The sequence below is a fragment of the Hyperolius riggenbachi genome, chromosome 10 (genome assembly GCF_040937935.1).
Source record: "Hyperolius riggenbachi isolate aHypRig1 chromosome 10, aHypRig1.pri, whole genome shotgun sequence".
Classification (NCBI taxonomy): domain Eukaryota; kingdom Metazoa; phylum Chordata; class Amphibia; order Anura; family Hyperoliidae; genus Hyperolius; species Hyperolius riggenbachi.
Window position 1 is genome coordinate 233852427 of NC_090655.1, and position 22750 is coordinate 233875176.

At 44.8% G+C, this 22750-nt stretch overlaps 1 protein-coding gene across 1 annotated transcript; it reads left to right on the plus strand.

Moving 5' to 3' along the window:
* Positions 1-1855: 1855 nt before the first annotated feature.
* On the plus strand, positions 1856-22508 carry LOC137534838 (zinc finger protein ZFP2-like). The gene is made up of 5 exons (XM_068256505.1): positions 1856-1888; positions 3994-4113; positions 15798-15932; positions 16018-16141; positions 20006-22508. The coding sequence occupies exons 2-5, from the start codon at positions 4018-4020 to the stop codon at positions 21109-21111; spliced, it is 1461 nt and encodes a 486-aa protein (XP_068112606.1). The 5' UTR covers positions 1856-1888; positions 3994-4017; the 3' UTR covers positions 21112-22508.
* Positions 22509-22750: the final 242 nt, after the last annotated feature.

Consider the following 22750-nt stretch of genomic DNA (forward strand, 5'->3'; position numbering starts at 1 on the left):
TGTATATATATCTTGTCACTAACTGTCCCTCAAAGGAGCTCACAATCTAATCCCTACCATTGCCATATGTCTATATTATGTAGTGTAAGTACTGTAATCTAGGGCCAATTTTAGGGGGAGCCAATTAACGTATCCGTATGTTTTTGGAATGTGGGAGGAAACCGGAGTGCCCAGAGGAAACCCACGCAGACACTGAGAGAACATACAAACTCTTTGCAGATAGTGCCCTGGCTGGGATTCGAACCAGGGACCCAGCGCTGCAAGGCGAGAGAGCTAACCACTACGCCACCGTGCTGCCCCTGAATGCCCACTGAATGGACCAGAACAGTCAATGCTGTAATACCATATAGAAAGGCCATTTTCTCAGCATAGAGGCACTTCTACTAAGTTTGAGGAAATGTGATCCATTTAGTCCATGCTGTAGGGCTTGTGGGAGCGATGGATGGGACTAACTTTGAGCCTGTCGATTTGATTTCGGCGCAGCTGGCGCCACCATAAACCGTAATAGGAATTACGGCTATAGCGGCCCACAGTGAGTAACTTTGGCGCCATCAGAAGATGGGGCTGAAGTTCCTTTTAAAACATTGTAATTCGGCTGCCAGAAATAGCTGGAAGCCGAATTACATCATTCCTTACCATCCACGTGGACCTGGAGGGGGAATAGTAATGAAGTAAAGCTCCACCATAATATCGAAACTCTAAAGCCACTGGCTGTGAATGTGAGGCGTTGCCCCTCACTGTACAGTCCTGCTTCTCCTGCAGTGTTGGACTAGGAGGTGGAAAAACTGAGGAAATCCACCTGCTGGCCAAGCAGCAGAAACCCTGTGTTAACACTCCCAGCAGAAACCTGTAGCAAGTCTTCACTATGAGCAGCAACACCCAGGGCCGGTCCCCTCATGAAACAAGGTGACACATTTGCAGAGATTACAGGGACAGCATGTTTGTGCTGTGTTTACACTAACAGCATGCAGTTAGAGTAGGAGGAGAAGAGCGAGGTGAAGAGGTCATCATTGGGAAAAAGCAGCTTGTTGTGCTGTGTGAGGTGTCTGACAGTGAGTGAGGAGGGCGGAGGAAGAAGAGCAGCCGTGTTTCATTTGACTTGCACAGCAGAAGGGAGGAGGTGGCACTGCTGTCCTGACTGAGGAGGAATGGAGGCATCCATGTAATCTCGCCACTGGGAAACTTAGGCGCAGCATACAGCCGGTATATGGCTTATCCTGCTGTTGCACAAGTTTCCGGCGGCGTTAATTACTATTCCCCCTCCGGGCCACCTTGGATGGTGGGGAATGATGTAATTCGGCTTCCAGCTATTGCTGGAGGACGAATTACAGTGTTTTAAAAGTAACTTCAGCTCCATCTTCTGACAGCGCCAAAGTTACTCTCTGTGTGCCTCTATAGCCGTAATTCTTATTACAGACTATGGTGGCGCCGGCTGCGCCCAAATCTCCTGCACTGTTATTACAGCTCTCAGAATGGAGTGGCTGAGTGCGAGCAGTTTGTTTGTCACAGACTCCCAGCCAGCCAGTGTTCTATTGTGTTAAGCTGCAGCATGTCATGTGAGAACATTAAATGAAGCAGAGTAAATTGTTGCATCCTCACGTCTAGATACCGGCCCTGGCAACATCTGATTTGGAGCGGGAAAACCTCTGTGAGATAACTCACCGGAGGGGAAACAAATTGAATTGGGGATAAGCATGAGATAATTTTAGCTGATATATGAATTTAGCTGATATACTGTATGTACAGTAAAGCAATGTGGACTGCAGTTAGTATATCCCCCACAAGATGGCGATGTGAGCTGTCTCAGAAAGCACATAGAGCGTGAAAATAGGGCAGGCTGGGCTGCAGGACACGGAAGAAGACGCTTTCCAGGCAGACTATACTGGAGGTAATATGTAATTATATACGGTTATAATTGAAATACACTGAATAAGAGATGCAGATTACAAACTAGAAATAATCATGGTGACAATACATGGGAGGAGGTGATTGCCTTGTGCAAAAGAGGCTCTAAGAGCTCAATATTATTATTACTATTTACATAGCACTGACATCTTCCACAGCGCTGTACAGAGTATATAGTCTTGTCATTAACTGCCCTTCAGAGGGGCCTATGTAATCCGCATCATAGTCTTATGTCCATCGTAGTCTAGGACCAATTTAGGGGGAAGCCAATTAACTTATTTGTGGGAGGAAACCCACACAGAGAACATACAAACTCCAAGCAGATAGTTCCCTGGGTGGGTTTTATTGCACGGTAACATGTGCAATAGTGTACATGAACCACCCTTCTGTACATGCATTAATAGTGCTCTCTGACCCTTTTGTGTTCTGGATTTTGTTACACATTTCTTCATATTAACCACTTCACCACTGAGGGGTTTTACCCCTTGAACACCAGAGCAATTTTCACCTTTCAGAGCTCCACCCATTCATTCATCTATAACTTTATTATTACTTATTGCAATGAAATGAACTATATCTTGTTTTTTTCGCCACCAATTAGGCTTTCTTTAGGTGGGACATTATGCCAAGAATTATTTTATTCTAAATATGTTTTAATGGGAAAATAGGAAAAAAATGTGGGAAAAAAATATTATTTTTCAATTTTCGGCCATTATAGTTTTTAAATAATGCATGCTACTGTAATTCAAACCCATGAAATGTATTTTCCTATTTGTCCCGGTTATAAAACCGTTAAAATGATGTCCCTATCACAATGTTTGGCGCCAATATTTTATTTGGAAATAAAGGTGCATTTTTTTTTCAGTTTTCAGTCCATCCCTAATTACAAGCCCGTAGTTTATAAAGTAACAGTGTTATACCCTCTTGACATAAATATTTAAAAAGTTCAGTCCCTAAGGTAACTATTTATGTTTTTTTTTATTGTATTTTTTTTTTAATTACAAAAAAAAAAAAAATTGGGGAGTGTGGGAGGTATTGAGTTAATTTATTGGGTAAAACAATGTATTTGTATGTGTAAAATGCTTTAGGGTGTAGTTTACTATTTGGACACAAGATGGCCACAGTGAGTCTGTTTACATGCGACCTGTAAGCGACCGGAAGGACGCTTACAGGAAGCAGTAGGAGGCTGGGAGAATCACAATGATCGCGCTGTTTCTAATAGAAGCAGCGGATCATTGTGGGGGCTTAGATAAACAAACGAGAATGGATTTTCCCGTTCATTGATCTCCAGGCGAGCGGGCACGAGCGGCGGGAGCGTGCGCACGAGCGGCGGGAGCGCGGACAGCGGCGGTAGCGCGGAAGGTACGGATTTCTCCGTCCCTGTTTTTTTAGGTGGGAAAAAAGGAACGGAGAAATTCGTACCGCCGGGGGTAAAGTGGTTAATGCTGTTACTGGTATTACCGTTTCTGGACTTTGTACTGATTCTGTATTTAGTATATTGGTGTATACCATTGTCTGTATTATTTTGTACCCCATGTTTGTTTCTTACTTTGTACAGCACCACGGAAAATGTTGGCGCTTTATAAATCAAGAATAATATGCACCAGAGAAACAGTAGATATAATTGACGTGATTTACCAATGGGGCCTGTTGGATACAGGACCCAGCTGTACCTCTTTAGTGGGGACTGTACATTCCTGCGAAGTCCTTCTATCCCTTTCTTCATTAGTCCCCTTTTTTTTTTTTAAGGTGAACTTTGTATGATGTAAGGTGAGGGTATGAGTGGAGCCCCTTCTGGGTCAAATCAGAATATAGTGAGTGTTGCTGAAAGGTTAGTGACCCAGCAGTTGTGTGATTGTGCAGTAACTGCAGTAAAGACATTTTATAAGAAATTTAGACGAATCCTGTGTTCATTTTCATGAGGTCCTCAATGTGAAGAGGTTATACCTTTGGTTATCTCAATTGCATGGATCTTTGAGGCCTGCAATATAGTATAACAAATGGTTTGGGAATTATAGATGGAACTTTTGTAGACATAATTCATCACAGTGCAGACCAGCTACCACTCAGCATATTTTCCATCGACAGGGAGGACCTTTGTGCGCAGGTCACATGACCACCTACACAAGGATGGAGGAGGACTGGAGTCACACGACAGAGAGCATATTACACCTCACCGTGGAGGTCATCTCCCTGCTGGCCGGAAAGGTGAGGAGGATTCTGGGAAGTCACACAACATTATTTTTATTGATATTAATAGTACACACCTGCAACCAGAGAGGCAAGAATTCCAGTAGGTCATGACATCAATCTGCATTAATAAAACATACACCACCTGGAGAGGGGAGGAGGATTCTGGGAAGACACATTACATTTTTATTAGTATTAATAGTCCACACGCGCAATCAGAGGATAGAATTCTGGAAGGTCATGACGTCAATCTTATCTGCATTAATAAAACACAGGCCTAAGCAGACAGGTGAGGAGGATTCTGGAAAGTCATGTGACTTCACTTTTATCTGTACAGTAGAATCTCGTTATAGTAAACTCTGATATAGTAAACTCATTGGGGTTTACTATAAAGGGATTCAACTGTATTAATAAAACACACACTTAACAGGACTGAGAAAGAAGATTCTGGTAAGTCATGTGATGTCACTCTTATCTATGTTAACCACCCTGGCGTTACGTTTATTTGCGGCACACGGCCGTGGGTGTTTTTTTTTATCATGTAGCTAGCCAAGCTCTAGCTACATGATCCCCCCCCCTCCCTGCTGAATCCCTCCCACCCCTCCGATCGCTGCTGGCGGTCATACCCAACAGGAAATCCCGCTCTGAACGGGATTTCCTGTATGGGCTTCCCTCGTCGCCATAGCGACTACTGGAATGACGTCATGACGTCAGGGGGAGTCCCGGTCCACCCCATAGCGCAGCCTGGCGGTGATTGGCCAGGCTGCGAAAGGGGTCTGCGGGGGTGGGGGGGCCCTCTTTCGCGGCTGATCGGCGGCGATCGATTACAACACGCAGCTAGAAAAGTGCTAGCTGCGTGTTTTAAAAAAAAATTAAATCGACCCACCAGGGCCTGAGCAATCCACTGCGGCGGTCATGGACGAAGTGAGCTCGTCCATACCGCTAAGGTGGTTAATCATAACATCTGGTCAGGTAAACGTACCTGACCAGAGAGGTGAGGTGGATTCTGGGAGGTCTCACTACATTGTCTTTGTAATCACAACCCCATTTAAAAAAAAAATTAGTTCTACTGTTAAGGGGCCCATACACCTAACGATTTTCCCGCCGATTTACAGCAGATTCGATCACTGTGATCGAATCTGCTGTGAAATCGTTGCGCAAACACTGACAGAACGATCGATTTCCGTCCGAAACAATTGTTCCCGTCGAGCCGTCCGTGCGGAAGATTTTGCTCGATCGCCGGCGGGTCGGGAGTGCGTCGATAGAGGCGTTCGAATGCCCGACGACCAACGCTAGTGGCAATACATTACCTGCTCCGCTGGCGCGAGTCCCCTGGTCTCCGGGTTCCGGCTGGCTTCACTTCCTGTCCCGGCAGGAAGTTTAAACAGTAGAGTGGCGTCAGCTTCACATATGGTTAATCAATTTCATGCTGAAATCAATTCACAATCTGTTTGCAGTAAAGGCAGCCATACGATCCCTCTCTGATCAGATTCGATCAGAGAGGGATATATCTGTTGGTAGATCTGATGGCAAATCGACCAGTGTATGGCCACCTTTAGACATGTTAATCTAAAGAAAATGTAAATCTCCAGCACACCTACTCAAGACACCTGACACGAGAGGGATATGGAAGATGCCATATGTGTTTCCTTTTAAAGCATACCTAAAGTGACATGATGAGATAAACATTTACACATATAGAACTAGCCCTACTAAGAAAATATGTGAAGTCTCTTACTGTTTTCCAGTACAGCAGGAGTTAACCTCCCTGCCGGTTATCCCGAGCTCAGCTCGGGGTAATCTGCCGCGGAGGATTCCTCAGGCCCTGCTGGGCCGATTTGCATAATTTTTTTTTTGTTACACGCAGCTAGCACTTTGCTAGCTGCGTGTAACTTACGATCGCCGCCGCTCCCCGCCGATTCGCCGCAACCCGCCGCGACAGAGGGTGTCCCCCCCCCCGAGACCCGTGCGCTGCCTGGCCAATCAGTGCCAGGCAGCGTCGAGGGGTGGTTCGGGACTCCCTCTGACGTCACGACGTCGATGACGTCGGTGACGTCATCGCGCCCGTCGCCATGGCGACGGGGGAAGCCCTCCTGGAAATCCCGTTCAGAACGGGATTTCCGGATGGGTATATGCGCCGGCGGCGATCGGCGCATTCGGGGGGACGCCGCAGGGAGGGGGGAAGCATGTAGCTAGCGCTAGGCTAGCTACATGCTAAAAAAAAAAAAATAATGCGAAAAAACACCCTCCCTGCCGTGCGCAGCATTTTTTTATAACGGCAGGGAGGTTAAAGTGGAACTGAGCTCAGAACTTACTCTCTGCTCTAAGAGTTTAGGCACAGTATGATAGCCATTAGGGGGAAAAAGTCTTCATTACATTGTACAAGAATACTAAGAAAAGCCCTGAAAATGTACTGCAGGAACTTTCAGAAAGGGTTAACATGTTTGTATTTTCCTATATTGCCAGTGCTGTGGCAATGTGAGTCACACTTAGGCTACATACACACTTGAGATAAAAGTCTTTGGAAAAGGCAAGATCACAGACCAATTTTACCCCCTTCCATGTAGTATGAGAGCCATACTCTACACAGTCTATTCTATGGAGCTGAACTCTCCATCAGATAACAATCTTTGCAAGATGCTGCACACAAAGATGCTGTGCACTTGCAACAGATCAGTATCTGCAAAAGATCAGCTCCTGAATAAGATCCACTCTTGCAAAATGCACTCATAGTCTATGATATCTGCAGATCCTCATACACACCTTGTTTAACCTATTTTGGTTCCTGGACGTAGAAACTACGTCCAGGAACCATGCGCGCTCCCGCGGCCGATCGCGCGCGTGCACGCGTACTCCCGGCCGCGGATTCGGTAGCCACGGAATCAATGTATCGGGCTATGGTGCCCGATCACTGATTCCTCTCCCCCGCTGAAAAAGCGACAGCTTCTCTCGGAAGCTGTGCTTTTTCTGGCCGTTGCCTCCCCTCTGCGTCACTCTAAGCGTGTGTTACGCTTAGAGTGACGTCATGTAAACAAACTCATCTTGTGGCCAAAAAGTAAAACTACAACTAACAAGTAAAAAAAATTAAAAACAACACACAATTACATTATAAAACTATAGTTTACATCCCACCCTCCCAAAAATACCCAAATAAAATGTTTAATATAAAAAAAAAAAACATTACAATAAAAACAAAAAAAACATGTAAATATTTACCTAAGGGTCTAAACTTTTTAAATATCAATGTAAAGATGAAATATTTCTATATTTTTTTTATTTTAACTTGTAAATAGTGATAGATGCAAAACGGAAAAAATGCACCTTTATTTCCAAATAAAATATTGTCGCCATACATTGTGATAGGGACATAATTTTAACTGTGTAATAACTGGGACATATGGGCAAATACAATACGTGAGTTTTAATTATGGAGGCATGTATTATTTTAAAAATATAATGGCTGAAAACTGAGAAATAATGATTTTTTCCGTTTTTTTCTTATTCTTCCTGTTAAAATGCATTCACAGTAAAGTGGCTCTTAGCAAAATGTACCCTCCAAAGAAAGCCTAATTGGTTGCGGAAAAAACAAGATATAGATCAGTTCATTGTGATAAGTAGTGATAAAGTTATAGACTAATGAATGGGAGGTGAACATTTCTCAAGTGAAAACGACGGAACGCGAATGGGTTAACAGACATTCTGCTGCAGATCAGATAATCATCTGGAGATCCTAAGGGTGCATACACACATCAGACCATAGTCTTTGGAAAATGAAAGATCACAGACCAATTTTAACCCCTTCCATGTAGTATGAGAGCCATACCTACACAGTCTATTCTATTGAGCTGAACTCCCCATCAGATAGAAATCTTTGCAAGATGCTGCACACAAAGATGCTGTACACATTCAAAAGATCAGTATCTGCAAAAGATCTGTTCCTGCAAAAGATCCGTTCCTCCAAAATGCATTCATAGTCTATATCTGCAGACCCTCATACACACCTTGTTTAACAGACATTCATCTGCATATCAGATCCACCAGGATGGATCTTCAGATCTGCAGATGATTGTCAGATATGCAGATTAATGATGTCTGTTAAACAAGGTGTGTATGAGGATCTGCAGATATCATAGACTATGAATGCAATTTGCAGGAACTGATCTTTTGCAGATACTGATCTTTTGAATGTGTACAGCATCTTTGTGTGCAGCATCTTGCAAAGAGTTTTATCTGATGGGGAGTTCAGCTCCATAGAATAGACTGTGTAGAGTATGGCTCTCATACTACATGGAAGGTGGTAAAATTGGTCTGTGATCTTTCCTTTTCCAAAGGCTTTTATCTCAAGTGTGTATGTAGCCTTACTGATAACACACTAATTACACTAAATTCTAGCTAAATAAACACAGCGCAGTGCAGCTGATTACTACAGCATTTCTGCTGGGTACACACCATGAGATTTTCTGACAGATTTGCTATCAGATTGATTATTTCCACGTTCTGATTTCCGATCGACTTCTGGTCATTTTTCAATCGATTTCCAACTGTTTTCTGTTTACTCCTAACAGAAATTGATCGGAAATCATATCGGACGTGTTGGAAATAATCGATCTGACAGCAAATCTGCCAGAAAATCTCATAGTGTGTACCTAGCATAAGTGGAATGAAAACTTTTCAGTCTGTTCTATGCAAAAACTCGGGTCCACTTTAAAGAAGAAAAAAAAAAAGTTATCTGCAGTATGCAAAAGAACTTGTCAAACAGCTTGTGAAATTCAGCCATATTCCCTGAAAAGTAAATAGAAGCTGAAAACTGTTATCTGTCAGGGAGAACTCAAGTAAGGTTTTAGTGCAGAAACTTTTAAAGGGTCATTACATTACTTAACCACCTTAGCGGTATGGACGAGCTCAGCTCGTCCATTACCGCCAGAGGGTGCCGCTCAGGCCCTGCTGGGCCGATTTACATGAAATAAAGAGCAGCACACGCAGCCGGCACTTTGCCAGCCGCGTGTGCTGCCCGATCGCCGCCGCTCTGCGGCGATCCGCCGCGAGCAGCGGCGAAAGAGGGTCCCCCCAGCCGCCTGAGCCCTGCGCAGCCGGAACAAATAGTTCCGGCCAGCGCTAAGGGCTGGATCGGAGGCGGCAGACGTCAGGACGTCGGCTGACGTCCATGACGTCACTCCGCTCGTCGCTATGGCGACGATCTAAGCAAAACAAGGAAGGCCGCTCATTGCGGCCTTCCTTGTTTATTCCGGGCGCCGGAGGCGATCAGAAGAACGCCTCCGGAGCGCCATCTAGTGGGCTTTCATGCAGCCAACTTTCAGTTGGCTGCATGAAATATTTTTTTTTTTATTTAAAAAAAACCCTCATGCAGCTGCCCTGGCGATCTTAATAGAACGCCAGGGTGGTTAAAAGGGGTGCATTGGGCGTCCAAATCTACCTGCCAGCCATGGCATTGGAGGCTGCTGTACACATGCTACATTCTCAGCAGAGGTGGTTGTTATCAGCTTCCTCTGAAGTGTTTCCTCTAGCTTGTGTACGAGGGTTTAGCCATAGACCTGGAACAAGCATGCAGAGGAGATGTTTCTGACAGAAGTATAACCAGATTAGCTGCATGCTTGTTTCCGGTGGTTGACGAAGACACTACTGGTGCATGAAATGTGTAGAAGCTTTCCAGAGGCGCCAATAGCATAAAAGTCACTTAAACAAGCTTAAAACCGATGGGGCAGTGGTGGGCCTCTCCTATCTATGCGGACAAAGCAAACAAAGGACGGACTGTGGCATCAACAGTCAAACAACAATTTATTTATACTCCACCGTAAAAATAGGCAACGTGTTTCACGGGCTCAGTCCCGCTTCATCAGGCCAATCAAAAAGGAGCATACAGCTTATCAGCATCAAAACCACACTGAGCGCCTCTGTGTATAGATGGGATAGGTCCACCACTGCCCCATCGATTTTAAGCTCGTTTAAGTTACTTTTATTCTATTGGTGCCTCTGGAAAGCTTCTACATATTGCTAAGTCCACCCTTGGTGGAGGGTTATACCCATTTTTCTCCCATCTACAGAGAGTGGCTTTTAATCCTGTGTGGAGTCAGGTTAATCTCCCCACCTTCCTTCACAGTGGTTGCCTAATGGTAACCCTGGTTTGTGAGTATTAAATTGTTATATTACTCATTATTAATTTCCATCTATACAATATCACACTATTGGGCTCTTGGTGTCCCCCTCCCTTTAACTGATGCATGAAAGTTTAGCAGGACTGCCAGCAACTGGTATTGTTTAAAAGGAAATACATTTGCAGCCTCCTTATCCCTCTCACTTCAGGTGTCCTTTAAAGCTCTAATGCTGGGAATACACGGGACGATTCTACGCCCGGTCGTTTTGCCCGCTCGATTCTCTTATCTTACGCTTCTTTTTCTTTTTTCAATTCACTTCAATGAAAAATCGAGCGGCAAAATGATAGAACGGTAATTGGACATGTCAGAAATTATCTATCGAGCCATCTTAAAGGATACCCGAAGTGACGTGTGACATGATGAGATAGACATAGGTATGTACAGTGTCAAGCACACTAATAACTATGCTGTGTTCCTTTTTTTCTTTCTCTGCTTGAAAGAGTTAAATATGACTTAAGTGGCTTACTCAGTCCCCACTCAGACAGACACAAAATTCCAACTATAAAACACTTTCCTAGCAGAAAATGGCTTTTAAAGGGAAGGTTCAGGGAGTGGGAAAAAAAATAAAAATCCATATCCACTTACCTGGGGCTTCCTCCAGCCCGTGGCAGGCAGGAGGCGCCCTCGCCGCCGCTCCGCAGGCTCCCGGTGGCCGGCCCAACCTGGCCGGCTGCCAGGTCGGGCTCTTCTGTGCTCCAACGACGGGCTCTTCTGCGTTCCACGCGGGCGAGCTGACGTCATCGGACGTCCTCCGGGCTGTACTGCGCAGGCGCAGAACTACTGCGCCTGCGCAGTACAGCCCGGAGGATGTCCAAAGACGTCAGCGCGCCCCCGTGAGGCGCAGATTGGAGTGCAGAAGAGCCCGACCTGGCAGCTGGGCCTGGCCAGGTCGGGTCGGCCACCGGAGACGACCGGGAGCCTCTGGAGCGGCAGGAAAGTGATAAAAAGGTTCAATCGTTCATAGATTTTAGCTCTGGCATACTTCAATGAATGTGTCATTGAGCAAAAACAATAAAACAGTTAAAACTTAAAAAGTACCGTCGATTTAAACATAAAATAAAACTGTGGAATATCTTAAATCATTTTAGGAGAAGGAAGATAGATACAATTGTTTATTTCATTTAATGGCTCAAAATTGTGCCGTGTATTCCCAGCATTATATGCAAAGAAGAAAACATACTGCATATAATCGTAATCCAAAAACACTTCCACCTCCTCTGGGCCCAGGCTTATTTAGGACAGACTGCCCTGCGGTCTGATGAATCAAATTTGAAGTTGATTTTGGAAATCACAGATGCTGTAGCCCTCGGGCTGAAGAGGAGAAGAACCATTTTTCTTGTTGCTTAGTTTGTACAGGCCAAAACCCAGCATCTGTATGTGGGGATGCATTTGTGCACTACAGGGTAGCTTGCACATCTGGTGAGCCACCATTAATGCTAAGCTGTATACACCTTTTTGGAAAGCATCTTGTTCAGGAAAGGCCTTTCATATATCACTATGTGAGTCTGGTGTGATCAGGGCTGGATTTACCATAAGGCACTGTAGGCACGTGCCTACAGGCGCCTGATGATGGAAAGGCGGCTCCCTCTCTCCTTCCGCATGCGGAGTCCTGAGCAGAGCGTAAATGAGAGGTTATTTCTGCATTCCTCTGATGAGATCATCCTTCATTCGGGGGCACCACTAGCTACTTAATACTGAGGGTAATTCTGGCTACCTAATACTAAGGGGGCACCTGTAGCTACCTATGATGGGCAACATAAGAAAGGGAGAAGTGACCGCTGGGCCAGCCAGTACACTTGCGGTGTGGTTGGGGGAGGGGTTTGTAGGTTAATGGAGGGCTTGGTCTAGGGTGCCAGAACATCTGTGCCAGATTTTTTGCCAACTGAGAACATTGTGTGCTTTTTTTTAAGTAAAAATAAGCAAATCCATAAACTTTTAAGCAGTTCTTTCAGGCGAGAATGGGACAACATTTCACTTCTAAAACTCCAGCAATAAGTCAGATTTCTAAACATTACAAGAGGTGATACAAGGGTCATATGGAAATTAACAGCTGTTTTCAATAAAGGGAACCGTTTATTTATTTTCTGATTATTTATCCACATAACCCCCTCCTATATTTATTTGAAGTGAAAAAAACAAAACAAAAAATACTTATGATATAATGAATTCTATGTGTAGTACGGATAAGGAATAGAACATTAGTTTCAAAAAAAAGTCTCATATTTTTATTTTCAGTTATACCGTTTTTGGTTTTTTTTTTTTTTTTTTTACAATTGCATCATTCTGTCATATTTGCCGTTTACTAACTACACTCTGTATTTTAAACTATAAAAACAGAGCAGAGCTATTGACCATTTGAACTTCCATGCAGTAAAACCTTATCTAAACCTGACTCTCACTGTTTCTTTGATGTATACGTGCTTCAAAAAACAGGACTGTCTTTGAAGAGCTCAGACAATCTCTTCTGCCTAGATAATAGCTTTTTTAAACTCTTCTTGTACTGGAAAACAATATGAGACTATTTTCTTTGCTACTAATGTTTTGTTTCTTAGTTTAATTACACATATACAATTCAGTATATCATAAGTTTATTTTCATTCAGGTTTGGTTTAAATTACACCTGAACCAAGGGAAACAAGTTGTGCTGTTACTACAGCAAAGGGATTTAAAGCTTTGTTTAACCACCCTGGCGTTCTGATTAAATCGCCAGGGTGGCTGCGGGAGGGTTTTTTTTAAATAAAAAAAAAACTATTTCATGCAGCCAACTGAAAGTTGGCTGCATGAAAGCCCACTAGAGGGCGCTCCGGAGGCGATCTTCCGATCGCCTCCGGCGCCCAGAATAAACAAGGAAGGCCGCAATGAGCGGCCTTCCTTGTTTTGCTTATATCGTCGCCATAGCGACGAGCGGAGTGACGTCATCGACGTCAGCCGACGTCCTGACGTCAGCCGCCTCCGATCCAGCCCTTAGCGCTGGCCGGAACTTTTTGTTCCGGCTACGCTGGGCTCAGGCGGCTGGGGGGACCCTCTTTCGCCGCTGCTCGCGGCGAATCGCCGCAGAGCGGCGGCGATCAGGCAGCACACGCGGCTGGCAAAGTGCCGGCTGCGTGTGCTGCTTTTTATTTCATTAAAATCGGCCCAGCAGGGCCTGAGCGGCAGCCGCTGGCGGTGTTGGACGAGCTGAGCTCGTCCAGACCGCTCAGCTGGTTAAAGATATAAAATGCTTAAAGAACACCCGAACGAAGGGAAAAAGTTACTTCACTTACCTGGGGTTTCTACTCCTCTGTTACGGCCTGGACCCAAAGTCTGGCCACTTTGGGTTCTGTCCGGTCAAAACTCCCCCAGAGGCATTCTGCGCGGCAGAGAAGCAGAGCAGGAATGCTGCAGACATTGTTTCTACCAGCAACCGCTCTGCAGGACGAACGGCAGGATTCTCTGCCACGCCGAACGACTCTGGAGGAATGTGCGTGTCCCCAGCTGCCAGAGCTGAATAGGAGGTGGGGGGAGCCAGAGCCGAGGAGCTGGCTTCATTTCTCACATTACTGCTGGGAATCTAATTCAATTTGCACATTGGCCTGAGTGAGACAGCCACTTCTAGTTTTGACCGGCCAGAACCCAAAGTGGCCAGACTTCGGTTTCCAGCCATAACACATCTATGGTTTGGTAAAATTGGGAGAAGAGGCTTCTTGTGCTGCTGAAAAAAGTTACCAGCGTTCTGCAGTCACATGACCAGCAGTGCAGAGAGAGGTTAACCTGCTGGGCGTTCTGATTCCCACGGCCGAGGGTGGGTTTTTTTCGCCCAATTTTTTTTTTATCATGTAGCTAGCCTAGTGCTAGCTACATGATTCCCCCCTCCCTGCTCCCTCCCTCCCATCCTTCCGATCGCCGCCGGTGATCATGCCCATAGGGAAATCCCATTCTGAGCGGGATTTCCTTTAGGGCTTCCCCCGTCGCCATGGCGAGGAACGTCGTGACGTCATCGGCGTTGTGACGTCACAGGGAGTCCCGATCCACCCCATAGTGCAGCCTGGCAGCGATTGGCCAGGCTGCGCAAGGGGTCTGCTGGGGGGGGGGGGGGCACTTTCGTGGCGAGTAGCGGCACATCGGCGGCGATCAAGTAAGACTTTGCTAGCTGCGTGTTTAAAACAAAAAAAATATCCAAATCGGCCCACCAGTGGCTGAGCGGTGCCCTGCCCTGCGGCGTTACTGGACGAGCTCAGCTCGTTCAGAATGCCAGGGAGGTTAACTTGACAGGTGCAAGTGTAATTACACTGAAAGAATACATTGCCTGGAAGATAAAAGCACATGGATGTTACTTTTTGGATGACCATCGTACAATGCAGAGGCTAACAAATTCCCATTCAAACTTTTTTTGCGCCATGATGCTGGCATTGTTTTTTTTTTTTTTTTTTTAAAAAGCAAATAATTTTTCAATAATACTGAATAATACTTTTTAGGGTAGAAACACACTAGGCAGAATTGCATATGCGTTTTCCATTGTGTGCTGTGGAAAACACATGCGATTCTGCCTAGTGTGTTCCTACCCTTAGTTTCAGCATTTTCTTTATTGTGTTTGTACTACAGTACAATCTCGTCATAGTAAACTCTGATATAGTAAACCTCTGACTATAGTAAACTCCTCAATAGTCCTCAGGTCCCGACCATGTGCCTGTATGAATATACAATGTATAAGAACTCCCGATGTAGTAAACTACTTGGCCAGGTCCATTGAAGATTACTATAGGGGAATTGTATTGTATTTTCAATTAAATGTAGACGTTGCATGATGGGCAGATCATTGCATTCTGTTTTTGTTTACCTTTAACACAATATGACAACTTATTTGGAAAATGGGTTTTAAAACTCACATTTGACTAGGGAGGAGAGGATTCTGGGAGGTCACATGACTTCACTCTTATCTCTGTTAACAAAATTCTCTCCTGATTGGAGAGATGAGCAGGATTAAGGTACATAGAGAAGAGTGATATCATGTGACCTCCCAGAATCCTCCTCACTTCTCTGGTGAATTGTGTGTTTTATTAAGGGTACATACACACATCTGATTTTTTCCGAACGACGGGTCATTTAGACGTCTGAACGATCGGTCGTTTGGATGTCAAATTGGGCGTGTGTACAAACGATCGTTCAGCTGATAAGACTGGATTTGACCAAGGGGATCCATCAAAACCAGCGTTATCAGCTGAACTACGGTTTGCACACATGCCTGATTTGACGTCCAAACAACCGGTCGTTCAGACGTCCAAACAACCGGTCGTTTGGAAAAATCAGACGTGTGTACGCACCTTTAATAAAACAACACAATTCACCAGAGAAGTGAGGAGGATTCCTGGGAGGTCACATGATATCACTCTTCTCTCTATTGATAAAACACACACCTGACTGGAAAGATGAGGATTCTGAAAGGTCACATGATATCACTCTTATCTCTATTGATAAAACACACACCTGACTAGAGAGATGAGGAGGATTCTGGGAGGTTCATATGATTTTACTATTGTTCTTTCTATTCAGAGTTTTCCTCCGGTGAAGTCTAATGATTATGTGATCATCACAGTGCCCACAACTCCTCCTCGGATATCTCAGAAACATAACAAACAGAAGGTTCTAGAAGTTATCAGGAAAATTATGAAGCTGCTGACAGGAGAGGTGAGCAGTGTTGGGAATTATGGGACATTATCCAGTAACAACAAGGGGTGTATCTGGGTGGTGACGGTACTATTATATGTCTTAGGTTCCTATAAGGTGTCAGGATGTCACCGTCTGTTTCTCCAAGGAGGAGTGGCAGTATATAGAAGGACACAAAGAATTGTACCGAAATTTTGTGATGGAAAATTGGCCACTCTTGGCAACACCAGGTAAGGGAAGACTTTAATTTCTTGTTAAGATAACCACCCAACATTTTCAGATAAGAGGAACACCAATCAGAAACACCCATGTCACAACCCCCCCCCCCCCCCACACACACACACACACACACACACACACACACACACACACACACACACACACACACACACACACACACCCCTAGTCCATGCGTACTGTAAACAAATTTTGTGGACCAAAGATATATATTTATTCAAACTACATTGATCCACTATATCAGTGTCAGTGCTGTCCAACTTCATGGACATGGAGGGCATATGAGGCTACATTGTGGATGGCCGACTACAATAAATTGCTTTCTACACAGTACCAAAAAATCTGACCAGTGGATTTGCTCACCATAATGAGCTGTGTCTCCCAAAATGTACTATGGCAGGGATTAGATTGTAAGTTCCTCTGGGTATAATTAGTGAAACGATAGCAAAGATTTGATTGCATGCAATTCCCCCCCATAAATATAACATATTAGGCAGTGTTTCCCCCATAAAACACATATCAAGCAGTGGCTTTTCCCCATAAAACACATATTAGGCAGCGTTTCCCCCCACAAAACACACATATTAGCAGGGCTGTGGAGTCGGTACAAAAATCCACCGACTCCAAGACTCCGACTCCTCCAATTTGCATATTACAATTTCGTTGATTGAAAGTATGTAACATGCAATGCATCTCTTAACTGCCAACGCTTAGGAATTTTAAAATACGACTGAAGTGAGAGGGAAATGGAGGCTGCCATATTTATTCCCTTTTAAACAATACTAATTACCTGGCTAGCCGGCTGATCTACTGCCTCTAATACTTTTAGTCATAGACTAAAACTAGTCCTTGGTAAGAGTAGAAGACAGGAACAAAGAACATCTATCAGGCCCTAGGCAATATAACTGTGGGTACATGTAAGATTGATGTGCAGGTACTCTGCAGGGGAATGAGGCTATTATTCCTCTGTTACACAATCTTCATGCACAATCTGAACCAGGGTTATGGGTGATAGACAACACCTCTGTGTTCAATGTGCACAACATTCTCAGTGGATTCCCTGCAGCTCTGTGGGGAGTGCATATGTAGAGTATAGTACTACTGTGTAACAAAGTAAACCTGAGACAGATGAAATTAAAGTTTTATATATACCACAGGCTTCCTCCAGCCCCCTTCAGGCTAATCAGTCCCTTACTATCCTCCTCCTCCACCTGGATCTTCTGCTTTGGGTCCAGGTACTACACTTGCGCAGCACTATTGCACAGGTGCAGAATGTTCCTGGCTATGGGAGCAGCACGCAGCCGGACTGCACTGACTGGCTGAATTACCGGGACTCATAGCAGAAGATCCAGGTGGCGGAGGAGGACATCGACTGGATTAACCTGAAGGGGGCTGGAGGAAGCCCCAGGTATGTATAAAACTTTTATTTTCATCCATCTTAGGTACCCTTTAATTCATAGTCACCAAACAAAATTTTAACAACATATCAAATTATTTGATTTCATCAGCAAAGGGAGTGCATACATTTGCATAAACCAGCATCAACGCAGAATTAGTTCCATCTCATTGACCATCTATATCAGTGACACAGCTACACATCAGACTTTATTCTTATAGCATAGATGTGAATATATATATATATATATATAGATATATATACATATATATATATATATATATATATATATATATATATATATATATATATATATATATATATATATATATATATATATATATAATGATTCCTGTGTACAAATCATATATACTGTACAGTCACAATCAGATCTGTATATCTGACTTTAAAAATACGGGGACTGCTTTATTGAAGCAGCACAGACTAATCACAGCTATTACTGTATATATGAATTATTTATGATGACTATTATCTGAAAAATAGAACATTTTATCATATTTTCTATTTTAATTACAGTTTAACTTCATTAGGAGTCGGAGTCGGTGCATTTTCTCCCGCCTCCGACTACAGGTACCCAAAATTGCCCAGACTCCACAGCCCTGCATATTAGGCAGCCTTTTCCTCCAATGAAACATTAGGCAGTGTTTCCCCCCCCATAAAATACACATATTAGACAGCATTCCCCTCCCCATAAAATACAGATATTGGGCACCATTCCCCTCCCCATAAAACACACATACAGTATTAGGCAGCATTCTACTCCCCATAAAACACACATATTAGTCAGTGTCGTCCCCACACACACACAAAACACATATTAGGCTGCATTTTCCCCATAAAACACAGATATTAGGCAGCGTTTACCCCTCCCCTTAAAGAGAACCCGAGGTGGGTTTGAAGAATCTTATCTGCATACAGAGGCTGGATCTGCCTATACAGCCCAGCCTCTGTTGCTATCCCAAACCCCCCTAAGGTCCCCCTGCACTCTGCAATCCTTCATAAATCACAGCCACGCTGCTGACAAACAGCTTGTCAGAGCTGGCTGTGTTTATCTCTATAGTGTCAGTCTGCTGCTCTCCCCGCCTCCTGCAGAACTCCAGTCCCCGCCTGCATCCCTTCCCTCCCTGCTGATTGGAGGGAAGGGACGGGGGCAGGGACCGGAGCTATGCAGGAGGCGGGGGAGCAGCTGTGACTGACACTACAGATGTAAACACAGCCTCACAGCATGGCTGTGATTTATGAGGGATTGCAGAGTGCAGGGGGACCTTAGTGGGGTTTGGGATAGCAACAGAGGCTGGGCTGTATAGGCAGATCCAGCCTCTGTATGCAGATAACATTCTTTAAACACACCTCGGGTTCTCTTTAAAACATTCATATAAGTCAGGGTTTCCCCCTCCCCTTATAAAACAAACATATTAGACAGCGGTTTCCCCCATAAAACAGCGTTTCTCCCATGATGCCATAAAACACACATATTAGACATTTACGCCGCAAAAAACACACATTAGGCAGCATCCTCCTCCCCCTCCCCATAAAACACATATTAGGTAGCGTCCCCTCCCCCATAAAACACACATTGGGCAGCGTTTCCTCCATAAAAAACACATATTAGGCAGCGTTTACCCCATAAAAAACACGTTAGGCAGCATACTCCCCCCCCCCCCTATAAAACACACATATTAGGCAGTAGTTTCCCCCATAAAACACATATTGGGCAGCATTTTCCTTAACAGATCACGTCATTAGGCAGCATTCCCTTTGAAATGAATATTATGGTGTGCCTCCTGATATCCCTGTGTCAGTGGTATCACCTGGAAATTAAAAATAATTTACTCATATCGCAGGTGACTCTTTCCAACACTGATCTCCAGTAGTGTTGATTCTCGAATTGGGATGCTGCATTCGGAAACCTGAAGCCGTCCTTTAACACCCAACTAGTGGACAGGGTCATGGTGAGGTCATGCATACCACACTTCATGTGACTCAGGAGGGAAACTGAGTCACATGAAGTGTGACGTGGTCTGCAGCCCCATAACTCTATCCATTAGTATAATTTGGGTTTCCAAATGCAGGATCCCGAATTTGAACACCAACACTAATCTCCAGTCTTCACTGCAGCAGCTCCGGCTGCTAAACTCCCACCTGTTCTGACAAGTAATGTAGTCCCAGATGATGCGGTCAGGGTGTTTATCACTTTGCACCACCCAGGCTCTTTCATTAGGGTTGGCGTGCTCTGCATTGTGAAGCAGGGCTGGCAGAGAACAGGCTAAGGGCCTATTTCCACTGCACGCGGATTCTGGATACAGAAAACTGACTCCAATGAATGCCTATGGGAAATCTGCATCAGAAAAATTGTGTTTAGTGGAAACAGATCTATAGACATTCATTGGAGTCTCCAAGTGCCAGATTCCACCATATCTTTTTGTTTTCTATTCCACAGACATATCACACAGAGGTGATGAGAAGCTCCAATCTACTAAAGGTGACAAATCTGAACTTCAGATGCATCAGAAAGTACCCACTGGGGAGCTGGGCTTCTCTAGCTCAGAGTGTCGGAAATCGAGTATCAGGCAATCACATCTCCCCATATACCAGACAGTTCACTCTAGAGAGAAATCTTTTTCATCTCCTGACTGTGGAAAATCCTCATCATCCAAACTAGATGCTCCCAAGCGCCCCAGAGCTCACCCTGTCACAAAGCCCCTTTTATGTGCAGAGTATGGGAAATCATTTAGCACAAATTCAGACATTCTCGATCACCAGAAAGTTCATGCTGGCGAAAGGCCATTTTCGTGTTCAGAATGTGGGCAATGCTTCAGTACAAAAGGAAACCTTGAAGAACATCAGCAGATGCACAGAGGGGTGTTTCTTTATTCATGTTTAGAGTGCGGAAAGAGCTTCTCACAGGAAAATGACCTCTCCTTCCACCAAAGACTTCACACTGGAGAGAAGCCGTATTTCTGTTCTGAATGTGGGAAATCTTTTGTGTCAGAAGACCATTACTGCGCCCACCAGAGAGTTCACACCAGTGGAAGCTATTTTTTCTGTTCAGAGTGTGGGCAATCATTCAGAAAGCATTTAAACCTCACTATACATCAGAGAGTCCATACCGGTGAAAAGCCGTTTTCATGTTCTGAGTGCGGGATGTCATTTTCAACGCATCAAAAACTGACTAGACACGAGAAAACTCACACGGATGGCAAGCTGTTTTCCTGTTCAATGTGTGGGAAAAACTTCAAAAGCAAAACCAGCCTTGTTGAGCATGTGCAGACGGAAATGCGCCCCTATTCCTGTTCAGAGTGTGGGAAGTCCTTCCGTACCAGTTTTAAACTTGGTAAACACTTGCGAGTTCACACGGGTGAAAAGCCATTTTCATGCCCAGAGTGTGGTAAATGTTTCTCAGAGCAGGGAAACCTTCTCAGGCACCAGAAAAGTCACGATGGCTATCATCCTTATTTCTGCTTAGAATGTGGTAAACGCTTTGTGAGAAAGAGTAGGTTTCTTTCTCACCAGAGAAGTCATGCTGCTGAGCTGCAGCTTTCCTGAGTGTGGGGACGCACGCACCAACATCAAGTTTGTGGGGAATGCTAGGTATGGTTATTGAGTTGCAAATGATTTTTGAGTTGATGCAAATGTTGTGCCAATTTATTTTTTTGCATTTGCAAGACCAATCGGATGCATCATTGTTGACCCTATTACCCATCACCTTCCCAATCACAATATACACTCACCTAAAGGATTATTAGGAACACCATACTAATACGGTGTTTGACCCCTTTTCGCCTTCAGAATTGACTTTGCCTTAATTCTAGGTGGCATGGATTCAACAAGGTGCTGAAAGCATTCTTTAGAAATGTTGGCCCATATTGATAGGATAGCATCTTGCAGTTGATGGAGATTAGTGGGATGCACATCCAGGGCACGAAGCTCCCGTTCCATCACATCCCAAAGATGCTCTATTGGGTTGAGAGCTGTAGACTGTGGGGGCGATTTTAGTACGGTGAACTCCTTGCCATGTTCAAGAAACCAATTTGAAATGATTTGAGCTTTGTGACATGGTGCATTATCCTGCTGGAAGGAGCCATCAGAGGATGGGTACATGGTGGTCATGAAGGGATGGACATGGTCAGAAACAATGCTCAGGTAGCCTGTGGCATTTAAACGATGCCCAATTGGCACTAAGGGGCCTAAAGTGTGCCAAGAAAACATCCCCCTCACCATTACACCACCAGCCTGCACAGTGGTAACAAGGCATGATGGATCTATGTTCTCATTCTGTTTACGCCAAATTCTGACTCTAATGAGACTCATCAGACCAGGCAACATTTTTCCAGTCTTCAACTGTCCAATTTTGGTGAGCTTGTGCAAATTGTAGCCTCTTTTTCCTATTTGTAGTGGAGAGGAGTGGTACCCGGTGGGGTCTTCTGCTGTTGTAGCCCATCCACCTCAAGGTTGTGTGTGTTGTGGCTTCACAAATGCTTTGCTGCATACCTCGGTTGTAACGAGTGGTTATTTCAGTCAACGTTGCTCTTCAACCTGCTTGAATCAGTCGGCCCATTTTCCTATGACCTCTAGCATCAACAAGGCATTTTTGCCAACAGGACTGCCGCATACTGGATGTTTTTCCCTTTTCACACCATTCTTTGTAAACCCTAGAAATGGTTGTGCATGAAAATCCCAGTAACTGAGCAGATTGTGAAATAATCAGACCGGACCGTCTGGCACCAACAACCATGCCACGCTCAAAATTGCTTAACCTCCTTAGCGGTAACCCCGTGCTGGACATGGGGTAAGCCGCGCAGGAGGATTTCTCAGGCCCCGCAGGGCCAATCTGCATAATTTTTTTTTTTTTATACACGCAGCTAGCACTTTGCTAGCTGCGTGTTACTCACGATCGCTCCGGCGCCGATTCGCCGCTACCCGCCGCATTAGAGGGTGCCCCCCCCGAGACCCGTGCGCTGCCTGGCCAATCAGTGCCAGGTAGCGCTGAGGGGTGGATCGGGACTCCCTCTGATGTCACCGCGCGCGTCGCCATGGCGACGGGAGAAGCCCTCATGGAAATCCCGTTCAGAACGGGATTTCCGGATGGGCATACGCGGCGATAGGCGCGTACGGGCTGACGCCGCAGGGAGGGGGGAAGCATGTAGCTAGCGCTAGGCTAGCTACATGCTAAAAAAAAAAAAGT

Bases quoted from the DNA above. Each gene is read 5' to 3' on its own strand.
- LOC137534838 (XM_068256505.1), top strand. From the start codon at position 4,018: ATGACCACCTACACAAGGATGGAGGAGGACTGGAGTCACACGACAGAG. The intron at 15,933-16,017 runs GTGAGCAGTGTT...TATATGTCTTAG, and splicing joins TGAAGCTGCTGACAGGAGAG to GTTCCTATAAGGTGTCAGGA. The intron at 16,142-20,005 runs GTAAGGGAAGAC...TCTATTCCACAG, and splicing joins GCCACTCTTGGCAACACCAG to ACATATCACACAGAGGTGAT.